Genomic DNA, 18700 nt, shown 5'->3' on the forward strand with positions numbered 1-18700 from the left:
AAGATGGCTGGCGCAAACCTCCTCCCTCCGGCGGGCCGCCGCTCTGCGCCTGCGCCCCTGGGATCCGGGCTCGGCATTCCGCACTCCCCGCCGGAAGCCTCCGTTAGACTCGTCCCTCCGGGTGGAGCGAAGTTTCGGCCCTTGGTGGGGCGGGTGGGGGGGTGGTCTCATTTTTCAATTCAGTTCAGTCGCTCAGTCTTATCCGACTCTTTGCGACCCCATGGACTGCAGCACGCCAGGCCTCCCTGTCCATCACCAACTCCCGGAGTTCACTCAAACTCGTGTCCATTGAGTCAGTGATGCCATCCAACCATCTCATCCTCTGTCGTCCCCTTGTCCTCCCAACCTTCAATCTTTCCCAGCATCAGGGTCTTTTCAAATGAGTCAGTTCTTCGCATCTGGTGGCCAACGTATTGGAGTTTCAGCTTCAGCATCAGTCCTTCCAGTGAACATTAAGGACTGATTTCCTTTAGGATGGACTGGTTGAATCTCCCTGCAGTCCAAGGGACTCTCAACAGTCTTCAGCACCACAGTTCAAAAGCATCAATTCTTTGGCGCCCAGCTTCCTTTATGGTCCAACTCTCACATCCATACATGACTACTGGAAAAACCATAGCCTTGACTAGACGGACCTTTGTTGGCAAAGTGATGTCTCTGCTTTTTAATATGCTGTCTAGGTTGGTCATAACTTTCCTTCCAAGGAGCAAGCGTCTTTTAATTGCAAGGCTGCAGTCACCATCTGCAGTGATTTTGGAGTCCCCAAAAATAAAGTCTGTCACTGTTTCCCCTGTTTGCCCATCTATTTGCCAAGAAGTGATGGAACCAGATGCCATGATCTTAGTCATTTCTATCAGCCCTTAATGAAACTAGACATTAATGGAGAAAATCCGATGAGTTTGTTTTTGGCCTAAAGTTATTTCACATTCTGTCTGGATTTACCCCCTATCCAAAATAATGGTACAGTCCCGCATAAGCCCCGCCCCTGCCCACCCGGACTCCGCCTCCTAGAAGAGTTAGGCTTAGCGGCGTCTTCCGCCAGGTCGTCGGCACGTCGCTCCGGAGGTGGGACCACCTCCCGGTCCCCGCCTTCCCAGCGGACAGTTTCCCAACCGCCGTTGCTAAGCGGCCGTTATCTGGCCGCGAGGTGCTGGGCGGCGGCCGGTTGCAGACGGTGGTCACCGGGCCTCAGGTAAGGCGGATTCCTGCTGCGGTGGGCCGGCCAGGGCGCTGAGGCGGCCTGGGAGTTGGCGAGGGCCTCGGCCAGGTGTCCTCGAGGATGCTGGGCACATCCTAGGGAAAATTGAGGTCCACTAAGGTAAAGTAAACAAGGAGCGCAGATAGAGGCCCGGATCCCAGACCTCAGACGGGGCTCGAATCTGACTCGCCTTCTGCTGGAAGGTCTTTGGTCAAGTGGGAAGGAGCATTGACATGAAACTGTAACGTTAACAACCTAGTCCTATCCCCTTTTCCCAGGTATCCTGCTCTTAGGAATTTGTTCTAGGACAGAAATAGTGACAGAAGCAGAAAAATGTAAATTGCAGTAGGCCGGAAATAGAAAAGATGCTTATGAATATTGGGTTTATTGTGGCACCTATGCAACCACTAAGGTAATCAGAAGGCAGGATATAATGTTTTTTGTACACTCTGAAAATAAGCATGGGCGTGGATAAATAGAACATGAAAAGATCATGGGGGGATTTTTTTTTTTTTTTTTTAACCTGTCAAAATCATTTTAAAGTTCAGCTTGAAGAATGAAGATGTGGGACTAGCCAGGAAAATTCTAAAAATTCTGAGTAATAGAGGGACTAGCTTTTTATCAGCAACACCAAATATTATAACATACCTATAGGAATTAAAATAGGTGAGACTGAGCAGAAACTTACAGGCAGATAGATTATATAGAATATATAATAAAATTCAATTTTTAGGGATTTACTATATAGGCAAGGTGATATTTTAAATCAGCATTGAAAAGATAGATTAGTGTCAGGCAGCTTTCTAGTAATTAAAACAATAACAAAAGTAATTTTAAACACCAAAATAAATTCCAAGTGGACTAAAGTTTAAACCTTAAAAATTATAACATCATAAAAATACTAGAAGAGAGCATTGTGAGATGTATTTATAACCTTAGCATGGCAAAAACTCTTCTAAATACACCATTGCAATTCAGAAGCCAAAAAGGAAAACGTTAATACTTTTGATTCTATTAAATGTAAAGCTGTCCCTATAGCCTGCAAAATTCATCCAAACGAAACCAAAAAAACTACCAGTAACTTAAGTCTAAAAACAAACTTCTGAAAATATTTGTTTCATGATCAACTAAAAAGTATTAAGCCTAATAGAAAAATGATCTGAGTATGTGAACAAGAAAATCAGAAGAAATACAAGTGGCTAATATATCCAATGAAAGATGGTCTTCTTATAATTTCAGAGTGCAGATTAAAACAATAAGGGTTTTTTTGCCTATCTTATTTGCAAAGATGAAAAAGTTAAAAAGAGTGGTGTGGAAACAGAAATGTATTAGTGTTAGTGAAAGTAAAAATTAGTACAGTTTTTTGTAGGGCAATTTAGAAATAATTTAGTTAGCCATTCAACAGGAATTTATTCTGAAGATCTGCAAAGTATGCCAAAATGTCATGTTCAATGATGTTCGTAGTACTGTTTTACTAGCAAAAAATTGGGGGAAAAAACAGATGTCCGTTGGTATATGACTGATGACATACATTTTGGTACATCCATAAAATGGAATATTGTGCAGCACTTAAAAAAATAGTGGTATATAGTGACATGGAAAGATGTGAAAGATACAGGTTAGATGAAAAAAGTGTGTTGCAGAATAGTGCATATGGTCCTATTTTGTAAATAAAACTTCAACTGTATGTGTAAAAAGAATTTAGAAAATTGTACCCCACATTTAAGAGTAGTTAAGGGTGAGGAATCAGGTTGGAAACATTGGTTCCCCATGTGGCAGGGTGATGGCAGAGCAGGGCCATGAGAGTGAGCTGGTAGGAAACCCAGGATCTGCCTTGGGTTTCTGCAGCCATGATTATTTATTTCACTTTCAGCCTTTGGGAATTGTAGGTCAGTTGCAGCTGTGCTCCTTTTCTTAAAGAATTATAGGAAATAGACTATTTATTCCTTTTAGGGTCTTTCTTTTTGGAATATTGTTTATTGTTTCCCTTTTTCTGATTCCTTTTTCCCATAAGGAGGTGACCATGGAAAAAGAGCTTCGGAGCACCATTCTTTTCAATGCATACAAAAAGGAAGTCTTTACCACCAGCAATGGCTATAAATCCATGCAGAAAAGACTTCGGAGTCATTGGAAAATTCAGAGGTGACTGAGTATACTGTTTTCGCTTCTAAGCAGTAAAAACAGCTTGCTGTTGAGGTGGGAGGAGTTCCACTAAACATTGTTCAGAAGTAAATTACTAAACCATCTTGTTTGAAAATTGTCAGTTAGCATATTATTAAGTTGTCCCCCCAAATTACAAGTCAAAAAATGATTCTAATTATACATATATGAGTTTTTCAGAGGTTAAAGCCTTTCTCCATATTTTAACTCAGGTCAGTACTTCAGTTTAGGGAAAGGAAAAACTGAAAATATCTCTTGAGTGTGTATGTATGGTTTTTCTTAATGGATAAGGATATGTAGTCATGTGAGCTAATGGTAGAGCTGATTGAATTAGTAGTTGGGGGACTTCTTTATGCTCTAGTGTGGTCTCATGGGACATCTTGTCTTATAGGTATATTTGAACAGAGCCTGATGACTCTGGGGCAGGCCTGTTAGAGAGGAGTCTCACTTTTGATAGAGAAGCTAGACTAGGTACCTCTAAATCCTTCATTTCTGGGCCTCTGTAGCCTCTGATTCCATACAGTCTAGACGCTAAAATAGCTCATAAATTGGTTTAAATCATGGACCTAACACTTGCTTTTAAAATCATATTTCTAGCTTAAAAGATGAAATCACACCTGAGAAGCTCATTGGGGTGAAACTATGGATTACAGCTGGGCCGAGGGAAAAATTTACCGCAGCTGAGGTAAGAAATATTCATAAAGACATGTAGTGAAAAAAAAAAAAAAAAAAAAAAAAAAGACATGTAGTGAGATAGCTAGGAAAATGGGCTCTGAAATCTTGAACGTAAATTCCTCTTCACCACTTAGCTGTGAGGCCTCAAAGTGGTCACTTCACCTCTGTCTTCATCATGGAGTTGTTGTGAGCACAACATGAGTCATGCAGCACAACATGAGTCATGAGCACAACATGAGTCATGCAGCACAACAGCTCCGGTATGGCATGGCTGTGGTGTGGCTGAGTTATTGCATGAAGTGCCAGACACATAGTGCAGGCGAGTTCAGTATCAGCCATACCTCTTTGCCATATTTTTGCTTTAAAAATAGGAAATTCCATTTAAAATTAAGCTATTTTTAAACTCTGTTTCATGGCTAGACAAAGAATGAGAAATGTGAAACCCAAACATAAATGACAAGTGAAGATGTGAAGAAATCAGACCCCTTATGTACCATTGGTGGAGAGGTGAAGTGGTGCAGCCACTATGGAAAACAGGATGGTGGTTCCTACAAAAATGACAAACAATTCCGTGATTCAGCAATCCCACTTCTGGGATATATGCAGAGAATTGAAAGCAGGATCTCAAAGAGGTGTTTGTACACCCATGTTCACTGAGAGCACCATTCCCAGCAGCCAAAAGGCAGAAGCAACCCAGGTGTCCACCAACAGTTGAATGGATAGACAATATGGGATCTATATGGCAGTGACTTGTGATCTTCCTTTAGCTAGTAGTTTTCCACTTTTGCTGTCCAGATAGTCAACTGGGAAAATATCATTTCAGTTTGAGTATTTTGGAGCTTTATGCTAATGACAAATATGGAAATCCTATTGATACGTAGAGAGTAAATTTTATGTTTTCTTAATATAAAGTTATATTTAAGTGCCTTTACAGATTGGAAGTGTTTCTTTTTTAGCTAGTTAAGATCTTATTCACAGTAGTTTTGACAAAGGTCTTTGGCATAAATTTATAGATTGTTTTTCTTTTTCTTTGTGTAGTTTGAAGTCCTAAAGAAATACCTTGAAGGTGGTGGAGACATCCTTGTGATGCTAGGAGAGGGTGGGGAATCCAGATTTGATACCAACATTAACTTTCTCCTAGAAGAATATGGAATCATGGTTAATAATGGTAATTATTATTATTTTATTAGAGGCAGTAACTTCCTACTTATTATTTATATCGTAGTCCTCTAATAGTACAATGGAGAAAGCCCTGGGCTGTGAGGGTGCTTGGTCCTGCATTCTGACCTCCCCAGCAGTCTCACTTTTTTGGTGCTTAGCTTCTTCCATGTATGAAATGAGAGCAATTGGAATACAGTTCCAGGATTCCTTTCAGGTCAAAATTTGTACCTGTCTGTAATATCAAACTTACTTCTCATCTAAGATGCACCTTCTTCTCTTTTCTGCCTAAAGATGCTGTGGTTAGAAATGTGTATTATAAGTATTTCCATCCTAAAGAAGCGCTAGTTTCCAATGGAGTCTTGAATAGGTAAGCATATCAAAAGCGGAAATGACTTTGCCAATGACTCTTCTCTTTCCTCTGTGATTCTTCCCCTCTGTCTTCTCACACATTGTTTTCTCCAGCCTTTTCCTTTCTTGCCTTTTTGTTTTATTTTATTAAATGATAGTTTATTGCATTATATCACTTCTTATCCATCAAATAATATTACTTCCATCTTTTGAAACCTGACTTCACATCACCTTTTGACAGAATATATTCAATTTCAAGTAACAGAAAACCCTGTTCAAATGGGATTAAGCAACAGGGAGATTTTATTGATTCACGTAATTGAAAAGCCTAGAAGTTGGACGGGCTTTGGATATGGACTGACAGAAAGATTCCTGATGTCATCAGGGCTCCAGTCCCATTTCTCTGCAGTTCTCTTGGCTCTGCCCTCCTGTGTGTGTGGACTGAATCGTTCTAACAGTTCCCAAATTGGTATCTTCATGCTCCATGAGTTAGGGCAAGAGTTCAGGCCTTGGTTCCAACCTGCTCAGCAAAAGTAGACCTGAGGTGTGGTTTCTTTGAGCTGGCCTAGACCACGGGCTCATCATGAACTGGTCGCTGTGGCAGAGGGCATGGAAGGCCCTGGGTCATATTCACCCCTGGAACCAAAGGTGAAACTCGTTTTTTCTCATCCATTGGATCCTAAACCATAAGAGCTTTGAGAAAGGAACTGAGTGTATCAGGGGCCATATCAAGGACCCTCTGGTCCCCGTATCCAGAACGATTCATTCCACACTTCAGCTTGCCAGGTACGTAGGGTCTGAAGATCCAGAGTCTAGAATACAAGGCGAGAATGTAGGTCTAACACATATTTGAGCCCTATCCTCAGGACTCAAGAAAGAGCAACTAACTCTTACATTTTCACATTAACTTTTGCAAACTTCCCAGAAGAGATAGAAGTGTATAGGAGTACCTTTATTTAATTTTTTTAAGAACCCGTATTTTGAACAAGTCTGCACAGTCCTTGTATCTGACAGTTAATGAATGGAGTGTGAAATCCCTAAATTTTATTGTCGTTGTTTACTGGATTTTAATTTGTTTTTCTTCAAGGGAGATTAGCCGAGCTGCAGGGAAGGCCGTGCCTGGGATCCTTGATGAGGAGAGCAGTGGAAATAATGCCCAGTGAGTGTGTTCCCCGAGGCCACCTGAAGAGGGCGGAGTTGTCATTTGAAGAGTTTTCTTTTTCCAAGTGAAAAAGTTTTCGTTCTTGATTACAAAAGTAGTTCTCATCAAAAAACCAGTTTGATCATTTCAAAAGGAAGAAAATAGAAGTCCTCCACTCTTAATCCATGCCCTTCTCCCCAAAGATAATCCTTCTAAACAACATTTAGATTTAAAAATCTTTTTTTTTTTCATATATAAGAATAGGGATAGGTACTTTATCCTTCCCTGGTGGCTCAGAGGTTAAGGCGTCTGCCTGCAATGCGGGAGACCCAGGTTCAATCCCTGGGTCAGGAAGATCCCCTGGAGAAGGAAATGGCAACCCACTGCAGTGTTCTTGCCTGGAGAATCCCATGGAGGGAGGAGCCTGGTAGGCTACCATCCACAGGGTCACAAAGAGACTGACAGGACTGAGCCACTTCACTTCACTTCACTTTATCCTTTTAATAATGACTGGATTAAGTTGGATGTATGCTAACCTAACCAGTCTCCTCTTACTGAACATTTAGGTAATTTTATAATATTTTGCATTAATAATACCACCTAACATTTAATGAGCACTTACTATGTTGTCGGCATGGCATGTATTATTACTTCAGTTAATCTGCACAGCAGCCTCTAAGGTTATTGACGAATTAACAGAGGGTGTATTTGCCCAGGCTCACTTGACTAGTGTCAGAACTGAGTTCCGGTGCTAGGCAGTCTGCTCCAAGGCCTGTACTCTTAACTTCTTTTCCTTATTTTTATTATACACAGTTTGATGATGTTGTTCAGCCACCAAGTCGTGTCTGACTCTTTGCGACCCCATGGACTGCAGCATGCCTCCCTATCTTCCACCGTTTTATATTAATTGTCATAAATAACAAAGCACAAAGTGAACATCTTTGTAGGTACAGTTTTTGAGCACTTATGCTAGTATCTTAGTAGGCCAGATTCTTGGTTTTTAAATTTCAGGGTCGCAGATCTTCCATTTGATGCATTGCCAAGTGTGATACATTAAAGTCACCCTCCAGGCATGTGTAATGTTTACAGTTCCTACGAACATGCCCCTTTCCTCTCTTGCCAGCACAGAATATTCTATTGAAAAATGATACCACTTTATTTTCAGTTGTAGTTCTTTGATTATTATGATTGGGATGGCTTTTAAAGTTTATTGACTGATTGTGTTTATCCTGTGAATTTCCTATTCACTGCTTTTGGTCTGTTTTTCTGTTGATGGTATATCTTATTCATTTACCAGACCTCCATGTGTTGCAAGTATTTTTCCCAGTTTATCATTTTACTTTGGGATATTTTGCCCCATAAAAGCTGAATGTCTTTATATTATTAATGCATATTACAAACCTCTAGTAGTTAAAATACTGTGATACTAATTCCAAACTACTGAAAAATAAAAAATTAGACCCAAAATATATGGAAGATAAGGGTTATTTTATAGTAAAAGTGACATATCAGATTATTGGGGAATGAATGGTATAATTTTGGCTAAAATGTTTTTCACTTGGAAAAACATTTCTATTTTCATGCCACATCTCAAAATGTATTTCAAATAGGTTAAATTTTTAAATATTAAAAATCAGACCACAACAGTACTGAAAGAAACTCTTAAGTGAATGTTTTATAATCTTAAAGTAAAAAAACTTTCTTAGTATGAAACCACAGTAGTCATAAAGAGTAAAAATACGTAGCAACATATAAGTTAACGTTTTTGGACATTCAAGAATCACAATCTGATTCTTGGTGAAGAAGTGAAAGAACTGTGGACTTGGATATAGAAGGATTTAGAAGTTCCCGATTTTACGCCTTACTTGCAGGGTGGCCCAGGGCAAAGTAACTCTTCGCTTTAGTTGCTGTATCTGTGTAATGGGGATGATACGAATCTTAGAGAGTTGTTGGGAAACTCCAGTGAGGCAATCCTTGTGGGGGCGCTTGTAAGGTGTGAGGCATTGTACCTTCCTGCTGTCACATTCTCACTTAGTCATTGCACTGAAGGGCAGATGGCAGGTTGTTTGTTTCCTGGGTTATCTCAGAAGCAGAACTGTGACTTGAGAGGCTCTGAGGTTTGGATAAGCAGCCCTGCTTTGTGCTTTGAAATCTCTTAGCTGTTGGAGTCTCAGGCTCTCATTTAGCCCCATGTTTTTTATCATGTCTTTTTTCCTTCTCTCACTCTCCTGTAGCCACACTGACTTTGTTTGAATTCCTTAAGTGTGCTAAGCTCTCTCTCACCTTCGGACCTTTACATACCTGCTTCCTCTTCCAGGAATGCTTTCCCAGCTAATCTTACTCATGCACATGTGTTAGAAGTCCTGTTTTGGGGGTGGGTGTTTAGCTTTAACACTTAAAGTCCCATGAAAATGTCAGTCTGATTGATTTCTTAGTAATAATAAAAGAAATGGAGTATAAATAGCTTGACAGTTTTCATCTTATAGCTGACCATTCTCTGCTTTCTTAAGAATTATCTCCCTTGAGTGCACTTGGGAAACTGTGGGAAAGGATTAGCCCTGACATCCACATAACTGTTTCTCCCTTTTCTTCCTCCTTGGCAACTGCTCACTCCCTTCTGCTCCTGCTCTGGAAATCCTGGGCTGCAGCCCCCTTACTGGGATACTGTTAGGGTAGGGGTAGAAGGAAGAGAATGGGCAAGGTGGGTCAGGTACCTCTTTTCAACCATGATGAGACTTAGAAGTCATAGCTGTAGATGAGACTTTACTGAAGGGACAGGGAAAACTGACACAGGAAGGAAATAATGGAAAACTTAAGCTAAAAAAATGAGTCTGAAGCTAAAAAGAAGGGTCTAAGAGAAAGAAAAATTAAAATCTTCATAGGGAACTCTTCTGGGTATTCCCTCTGCCCTCTGCCCGTTCCTCCCACCTCCTGCCCCAGTTTCTAATTTTATGCTTTGCTTTTAAGACTCCTGTTTCTCTCCATTCTGAGAACAGTTCTTTCAAAAAAATACTTTGGAGAGCTCCTTTTTTCTTTTCTTTCTTTTTTTTTTTTTTTGTGGCTGCGAAGCTCCTTTTGTTTTTTTGGTCACATCGAAAGCAAGATCCTAGTTCCCCAACCAGGGATGGAACCCGCACCCTCTGAATTAGAAGCGCAGAATCTTAACCACTGGACCACCAGGGAAATGCCTCCATTTTTCTTTCACTGAAACCCTAGCTCCTCCTGCAGGGCCTGGCCTCACCCAGGTGTGTACCCCACCCTTAGCCGCTCAGTCCCACACCTTTTCCAGGAGTACCTTGCCCAACTAGTGATTCACTCTGGGTACTCATAGTCTTTGCCAGAACAGTGTGGAGTAGAGGGGGTACTCCAAGATTGGTCTGTGTAGAAGTCTCCAGTGTGGGATAAATATACACCTGTATTCGTATAAGCCCTCAGCCGCTCCACACCCCTCCAATGGCAGACTTCGTACTTAGCAATAACACCAGTCAGGTTTATGAGGGGGAGAAAACTGTCCAAGACATGGTTCCCCAGAGCAGGCTCATGTGTGGTTCTGGTTCAGTTCTTAGATGAAGCCGCCTCCTCTTTTACTTCTCCCATAGGGACTACTTTATTTCTTTCTGTTACAATCATTTACACATACGATTGTACATTTTTCATTTATATTCACATTTCTTAAAATGTTTCATTAAACTTAGAGCTAGAGTTATACTGATTTTGAGTTAACAAACCAAAGCTTATAGATTTTCTGTTTGATCGTAACTTGCTCAGGAAACACTAAGATTATCTTTAAAAACCTTGAACGTTTCTTTTCTTTCTTTCAGGGCTCTCACCTTTGTCTATCCTTTTGGTGCCACACTGAGTGTCACGAAACCTGCAGTGGCTGTGCTGTCCACAGGCTCTGTCTGTTTCCCGCTTAACAGACCCATCCTGGCTTTCTATCACTCGAAGGTACAGCCTTTCTTAGATACGGGTGGATATGTAATTTTTATTACTGAAATTGTGAGAACTACTTTACTGTTTCTATAGGGGTTTCATATATTGTCTCTTTCTTTTTTAGCGGGGGAGGGCTGCACCACTATGCGGGACCTGAGTTCCCCAACCAGGGATTGAACCCGCGTCCCCTGCAGTAGAAGTGTGGAGTTCTAACCACTGGTCCACCAGGAAATGCCTATATTTTCTCATTGGTTTTCACAATAGTCCTGTGAAGTAGAATTTCAATGAATTACATTTTACTTAGGGGGAAACAGTGGTCACTGATGGAGTCAAGACCTAAACCTGCTCTTACTATAAATCCCAAGCTTGTCCAGTGCAGCATGAGACTGCCTATAGTACAGTTGCCTCTGACCGCCAGCTCTCACGCTCAGTGTAAGAGGATCCATTTAGAGGAAGGTTGATTTAGCAAACTATACCACAGAATTGTGCTGCTTGTATTTTAGTGCATTCCAGGAGAACATTCCAGGAGACTGGTTGTTCAGTTCTCATCCTGGAGTACCTGCAAGGTACCAGTTCAGGTGGCTCGAGAGGGCATCATCGTCCTCATCACCCCGTGCATCCACTGCCTTTTAATTCATGTCTGTTGAACCCACCTTCATCTGTCTACCAAGATGTGGAATTCACCAGTGACCTCCCAGTTTTTCCAGAGACCCACATGTCTCTAGTTCAGCAGGATCCTATTTTTCTTTATGGGACCTAGGTATTACTTTTCCTTCTTGTACTTAAAATTTCTGACATCATTTTATTAGGAAATAAGTAAATGTCTATGCTGTGCTTGAAAGATGATTTTAGACAAAATTGGTATAGCTATTATGGCAGTTAGTCTCGTCTAATCAGAAAGAAATACTGTTTTAGAATTAAAGTGTTATTAAATGATTCAAGATGTGAAAATGACCAGTTTACATGAAATGTCTGTTCAGAGGCACAAAAGTCATGAGACACCATCTTAAGGAGCCTCTGGTATTGTGTGTAATACCAGAGCTTTGATTTTTTTTTAACCAGGCACAGAGATGTTACCTGGCTTAATCAGTGGACTTTATGGAGTATCTGGTGGGTATTCCATTCTGTGCTAAGTGTGGCGTTTCCTCTGGAACTCATGAGATTATCATCTGTTCATTGCCTAGCTATTTAAAGCCCATTTTCTCCTCCTAATAGGCTTTCAGTCCTGCCTTGTAAATACAGTCTTTCAGAGAGGTTGCTGCCTGTCACTCTTATTGGTGAGATGAGGCAGTGATCCCCGGGAGGAGTTCCACCTGGTCCCATGAGCAGGGTCAGGCCAGCACTGGAGGGTTCTGCCTTCTTGCCCAGGGCCGTTGCCTTCACTGGACTCATCACGAGCCTTTCTAGGTCTTCAGTTTACTGGTACAGACTCATTAACACTGAAGGAGCAAATGGTCCTTGAGTTAAACATATGCCTATTTAATTGGAACAAGTTATAGACAGATGCTGGAAAAGGCCACTGAACACAATGGTATAATCTGTCAGGATAGAATAAAAGGATTAAAGGACAATCTACAGTCTATTTGAAATAAATGAAGTAGGAAAAAGAAAATACAGTCGACCCTTGAACAGTGTAGGGGTTAGAGGTGCCGACCATCTGCATGGTGGAAAATCATGTGTGATAGAGCCAGGCCTCCATCTGTGCAGTCTGCTTCTGTGAACTCAGTCGACCATGGACTGTGTTGTACAGTAGTATTTACTGTTGAAAAAGTTCACTTGTAAGTGAAACCATGCAGTTGAAACCCATGTTCATTCAAAGGTCAACTGTATATTAAGGAAAAGATAAATCTGTAAATAGAGTTTTATGTATTTACTTAGCCTGTGGGGATTCAAATCACAACCCAGTTCATCCTGTCATTTCCCCATTCTTTCTGTAGAATTCCACCCAATTAATTTCCTATTCTCAGTAACCGATCTGTTTGCAGTGGCTATGGTGTAGAAATAATTTATTTTTCCTATGAAGCATTTGCTTTTCATGTGGGACCTTTTAGAGTTTGTTTTGCAAATTTTGTTTTATTACAGAATTTGTATATTTGTATCCCAACATCTGTGGCTTAGGTGTCATTCTTTTTCAGTACCATTACAACTGTGTCTTCCCTGTATGTGACATTGCTAGAAAATCTGATTTCATTTTGTATTTTTAATTCTGTACTCTTTTTTTCTTATGACAAAATAATATATACTCGGTATTTTAAAATACAGCTATGGAAGGATTTCCCTTGTGGTTCAGTGGTTAAGAAGCTGCCTTCCAGTGCAAGGGATGTGGATTTGATCCCTGGTGAGGGAACTAAGATCCCACATGCTATGGGGCAATGAAGCCCGCCCAATCTAGAGCTCATGCGCCGCATGGAAGACCCAGCGCAGCCACAAAATACAGAGATGGAGGGAAAGCATGCGGCCTCCTGCACTGTTCTGAGGCGGGCCAGGCGGACGTTGTGGTCATTTTCTCCTACTTCTGCTTGTGCTACATTTTTGTTTATTTGTCTCACAGGCTTTAAACTCTCTACAACTGATGGTATACTTTTTTTTTAACCTAATGTTATGGCAGAAGCATTTTCCCAAGTTACTGAAAACCCTTTCTAATATACAATTTAACAGCTGGGGGAAGTTCCATTGTTCTTAACCGTATTTCTGGGTGAATGTTTGGATTTATTTCTAATCTTTTGTGATTATTACTGTAAAGGTGTGCAGAGTGTTTGGTGTATTTCATACTGCTTTGTTGCTTTTGTTGGCAGTTTCAGCACCATGTCAGAGACTGTCACTGAAAGCTGACCAAGTTTATAGTCACTTTTTCTTGCTTATTAATCTGATAGGGAAAAATACTTTATTTTTTAATTACTAATCTTTAAGTTTTTTATTATTAGCTAGTCATTTCTTTTGTGAATTTTTTCATGCTTGTGGCTTAGTTTCCTGTCTCTTAAACACTTTTTTTGTACTCAAAATGTCTAAATCTTCACAGATTGTTTTTGGATTTGTCTTTTTTTTTCCCTTTAAGATTATGATTTTCATTTATAATTTCACTAACAATGGGAAAATACTGTCGAACCAATTTACTTTACTTTACATTACTTTCTGTTAAAGTTGAATAGAAGGGTATAGAAGTGTCTAAATTGAGAGGCAGGTTAGAATATAGTTGTTGTCATAATTGACATTTCTAGACCATTAAAATGCCCATGTGAATAGACCCATGTTAGTATGTAGAAGACATTTGCTCACATGATTGTGATGATGTTTGGTGACTAGGATGCATGTGGTCCATCTGGGGATCTGAATCGCTGACCCTGCTTTGTCATCAACAGAACCAAGGTGGGAAACTGGCAGTGCTTGGCTCATGTCACATGTTCAGTGACCAATATTTGGATAAAGAAGAAAACAGCAAAATCATGGTAAGCTCTTTTCTTTTGTCATACTAATGAATATTGTATATGATTTTCATGCCATTTAAGAAACGTACTGCTGAGTTCATCTATTCATTTAAAACCAGCTCTTCAGAGTCCATTCTATTCCAGGCACTGAGGACTCAAAGGTGAGTTAGGCATAGTCTCTGCTCTGAGGAAGGATATAGGACATTGAGAGAGAGAGTGAGAGACGAACGGTCAGTGCAGAGGGATGTGGTGAGTGTCTAAGCATGCCACCTGGCTGGAAGCCTCCCTGGGGAAGCAGAGGGGAGCAAGCCCAGCCAGGGCCTCGTGTGTAGAGCCTTGGAACTCAAACTCTCTTTGAAAAGCCACGGCGAGCCCTTGTAGAGTGTCTGGCAGCCTTGGGCTTAGTCAGATCTTTGGGTGTGGAAGGGGGAACAGAGAGGGAAACACATAGCCAGTTAGGCTGGCTGGCTCAGCCCTGCAAGGAGGGACAAGGACCTGAATGAAGGCAGGGACGGGGCGAGTGGGGGAGGGACTGGCCAGCACGAGGAGACTGTGATGGGACTGGCTGCTGATTGAGGCGGGGAATGAGGGAAAGGCCTGGCAGGTGTGAAGGAAGCATGTCCTGGGAAGGACGGCAGGGTGCTGGCCAGAGCTGGACTTTGGCGTGATGCTGGTGACTCACTCACCAGAGGGAGAAGGTCCCTCTGAGCTTTCTCATTAGTGAAAGATGTTCCTTCAGCCTTAAGGATTGTTGTTGTATAGAGATTGATTGAAGATCTTGTTTTTATAGAATCCACGTGAAGTTCCATTGTCTTTAGTCACATTCTGGGGGCATCTTGCTGTATTCTACATTTTAAGTCCAGACTGTCATCAGCCCATTATATGGGGATTGTTTCAGAATTGTGAACACATTTTAATATATTTGGGCTTGTGGTTAAAGGCTTGAGTGCCCTAAGATAAATGGTAAATTTCTAAGAATAAAAATGGCACTAGAGTGAGAAAGACTTTTTTTATATGGTTTCACCAAGACAGGGGTGACTGCCCTTTTTCAAATCACTGCTGTATAGTCTCTTTCCTGTCATCATTTTTCTTGATTAAATTATCTAGTCCTGCCTACAGCTTTCTCAAATACCCAGTGTGTAATTCTGTGTTTATTTTTTAATTTAGGATGTTGTTTTCCGGTGGCTCACGACAGAAGACATCCACCTAAACCAGATTGATGCTGAGGACCCAGAGGTAGGTAGGAGGTTGTGAATTACTTAAAAACTTTGAAATAAAAAATGGGTCCAGCTTCTCAGCACCACTTCTAACAGTTCCAAAAACGTAGCTGTCTCTTACCTTATCTGTAAGATACCAAGCAATGATGCTTTTTGTCAAGATGAAGCCTATGCTGTAAAAAAAAAATCAGTAAATTATATTGTTAGTCATAGAATTCAGCAGGGTGGGAGCCTCTCTCTGTATATGTTATAACTGGAACTTAACATATGCTCTCTGGCTGAAATATTCAGAATCAGTATCTGTAGAGAAATACGTCTTCAAAACTATGAAGTATATAAAAGTACTTTTTCATAAAGAAACAAAGACCATCAGAATTTAAGTTTTAAACTCCAATTTGGTTGCCTTTAGGAAGAACAATCCTAAAGGCATTGTGATAGTACTTCATCAGACATGGGAGAGTGGTAAGACCAGCACTGGAGGGACTTCCCTGGTGGTCTGGTGGCGAAGACTGTGCTCTCATTGCAGGGGCCCCGGGTTCAGTCCATGGTCAGGGAACTGGATCCCACTTGGCACAATTGAAGTTTCCTCATGTGGCAACTAAGACCCAGTAGAGCCAAGTAAATAAATATTTTTTTCAAAAAATAAAAGACCAGCACTGGACTGGGAACCAGTAACTGCATTCTTGGTCTCGCTCCACCATGAGCCTTGAAACCTTAAGCAGGTTATTTCTGACCTTTTTTCATATTCATTTTCTCATTAGTTTTGGGGCTACTAGTACCTGTCTCATAGGGTAATTATGAGGCTTAAGTGTATCAACATAAATTTACTTGTTAAACTAAAGTGTATAAAAGGGCTACACATCTATCAAGACTTTTTTAAAAAACCTCTTGTATTTGTTATATATTAATACCAGGCCCTGTATATCACATACTTCCACATAAATCATTCTATTTAAACCTCACTACAGCTCTGGGAAGTAGATGGTTTTATTCACTTTTTATCAATGAAACTGAAATTCTGCAAGACTGCAATATGCCCAAAGTACCAACAGTTACAGAGCTGGGAACTAAACCCAGGACTCCTGACTCAAAAGTCTACTCCTTCTTCATTTACCTCTGTGTTTCTTAACTGCTGACATGTCAGGAAAATTATTTTTTGGCTATGGGTAGCACAAGGCGGCCAGAGACCATCAGAAATGGCTGCCCACAGACGGCGTGTGCCCTCGGCTGAGGACTGACTTGGCTGGGAAACCTCGGGCTGATCAGGTTCGGAAACATGAGAGCCTCACGTCTAAAACATTCCCTCACATGGAAACATGAAGTGTGGGGCTGTTGTGCTTCAACTCCTCCTGAAAAGTGATGTAAGCCCCAAAACCAAAGAATTGGGGTACAACCAGGAATTGGCTTTTGAGGTTTCAGAGGACCCAGCTCTGAGTGGGTGGCGTGTTTGGCAGCCACCACCCTAGTTGGAGTGTTGTGTGTCAGGGGCAGTAATGCTAAGAGGTGCTGCGTCTGCTCCGGCCCCGTCTGGCCACCTTGCTCTTGCTCAGTTTCTGTCACTCCTGTTTTCTAACTGAGGAAACGGAAGTAAGTCAATTCTTCAAGGTTCCCACTTAGATTAATCCCTGGCTGAGCCCTTGTTCCTGGGTCAGGAAGATATCGTGCAGAAGGGAATGGCAATCCAATCCAGTGTTCTTGCCTGGAGAATTCCATGGACAGAGGAGCCTGGCGGGCTACAGTCCATGGGGTTGCAGAGTCGGACACGGCTGAAGCGACCTTTGGGGTGTCTCGGCCTGCACCCATCCCCGGGCCGTGTGCTCTCACCGTCGTCTCTTCCCTGTTAGAGGAAACCTCTGCATCAGCAGATCATGCTAGGAAGGGCGTTAATGATGCTTCCCCTTTGTTTCTGGTCTAAAAAGTTTAAGGATTGGGAAAGTTTATGATGCATGGGGTGTAGAAAAAAGTGCGCCTGTTTGACTCAGTCTCACTGTTATCAAGCTCAGCCGCATCTCCCCAAGCACTGGCGGTGGAGAATGTGTAGCTGTTTGTTGTGAGTTTAGAGATCAGTTTTTAAAACTGTTAGCAAGTTAGCCTTATTAGAAGTCCAGGATAAACGCAGTTCAAAGGGAAATTAGGAACATACAAACTTCAGGCTGCCAGCATGCATTCATTTAAACTTAAATTTATTGCCTGGCTAGGTAATGTCTTCCCATCGTTTGGAATTCAAGAGCAGGCACACTGAAGGCTCTCCCTTCTGCCTTTGCCCAGCCACCTGGTTCTCCTCCCCAGTGACACCAATCTTAGCAGTTTCTCATATGTTATTCCAGAGATAGTTTATACACAGATAAGCAAACGTGTGTGTGTGTGTGTGTATGTGTGTGTGTATACTCTCCTTCCCCCTTGTTTTACCCAGATGGTGCTATATGTATGGTATGTATATATACTGCCTAGCACCTCGCTTTTTAAATATCATGTCTGGGAGATTTTTCCATATTGTTCATAAAAAGCTTTCTTTTGATTGTTTTTTGGAAGCTGTATTGTCCATTGTTTGTACTGCGGTGTACTGACTGTGGTATACCTATTGACGGACATAGGATTTCCTAGTCTTTTACTGTAACCAAGGTGTCATCATTCAAGGTTCTCAGCAGGGCTGCAGGCATGTCCTCGGCTAGGCAAGAAGAATTAGGGTCTAGTGTCCAGGAAGGGGTTGTCTGTGCCGGGGTCACACGTGGTTCATATATAGGACAGGAGAGAAAGCAGAGTATACAGCCTGGATGCTGGTGGCTGGAGAGAGGATAGACTTTGAAATGGGAGCTTGTGGATTTTCTTTTATGGTTGCTTCTGTTTTCTCACTGAACTAGAAAATAAGGTCACCAACTAAAATTAAGAAAGGGAAAATCATTTTAGTTGGTTGAAGTGGCAGACAGAACTGCCTAGGAGAATGGGAATAGGGAATGAACTTGAGAATTGAGTTGATGGCTGAGCCTTCAAGATCACAAAAAGGAGAAGGAGGGCCATCAGCAGGGGTTATGCATTTCTCCAGCTGTGTCCAGCTGTGTGCACACCAGCCTGCACCATGGATTTTGCCAGCGTTGGGGTTTACTCAGGTGACCTTGGTCCTTCTTTCCACAGAAATTGGCATATTTAAGGTTTGGTTGTCAGTGAGCGTAATCAGTGAGATGTCTTAGCAAGAGAAGAGAAATATTGCAGATTCAGACCTGAGGCATTGGAGACCAGACAGTAAATCCTAGCCCCTGCTCTGCTGAAAGGAACCGTCTTGTCACTTTCAGATTTCCGACTACATGATGCTGCCTGACACAGCTGCCCTGTCCGAGCGGCTGCGAGTGTGTCTCCAGGAGGGCGACGAGAACCCGCGGGACTTCACCAGCCTCTTCGACCTGTCCCTTTACCAGCTGGATACCACCTCCCTCCCAAAGGTCATCAA

General features: G+C 41.7%; 1 protein-coding gene across 1 annotated transcript in view; it reads left to right on the plus strand.

Annotated features, from left to right (window-relative positions):
* The first annotated feature begins 1009 nt into the window (after positions 1–1009).
* Positions 1010–18700, plus strand: part of IFT52 (intraflagellar transport 52) — a 28012-nt gene continuing 10321 nt past the window's right edge. Inside the window, 10 exon segments of the mRNA XM_061127314.1 lie at positions 1010–1189; positions 3210–3337; positions 3953–4040; positions 5069–5198; positions 5483–5558; positions 6627–6698; positions 10502–10628; positions 13973–14059; positions 15206–15274; positions 18546–18700. Of these exon segments, the coding sequence (XP_060983297.1) occupies positions 3219–3337; positions 3953–4040; positions 5069–5198; positions 5483–5558; positions 6627–6698; positions 10502–10628; positions 13973–14059; positions 15206–15274; positions 18546–18700 (923 nt within the window). The 5' untranslated portion in view covers positions 1010–1189; positions 3210–3218.

Source organism: Dama dama, chromosome 23 (assembly GCF_033118175.1).
Source record: "Dama dama isolate Ldn47 chromosome 23, ASM3311817v1, whole genome shotgun sequence".
Lineage (NCBI taxonomy): Eukaryota > Metazoa > Chordata > Mammalia > Artiodactyla > Cervidae > Dama > Dama dama.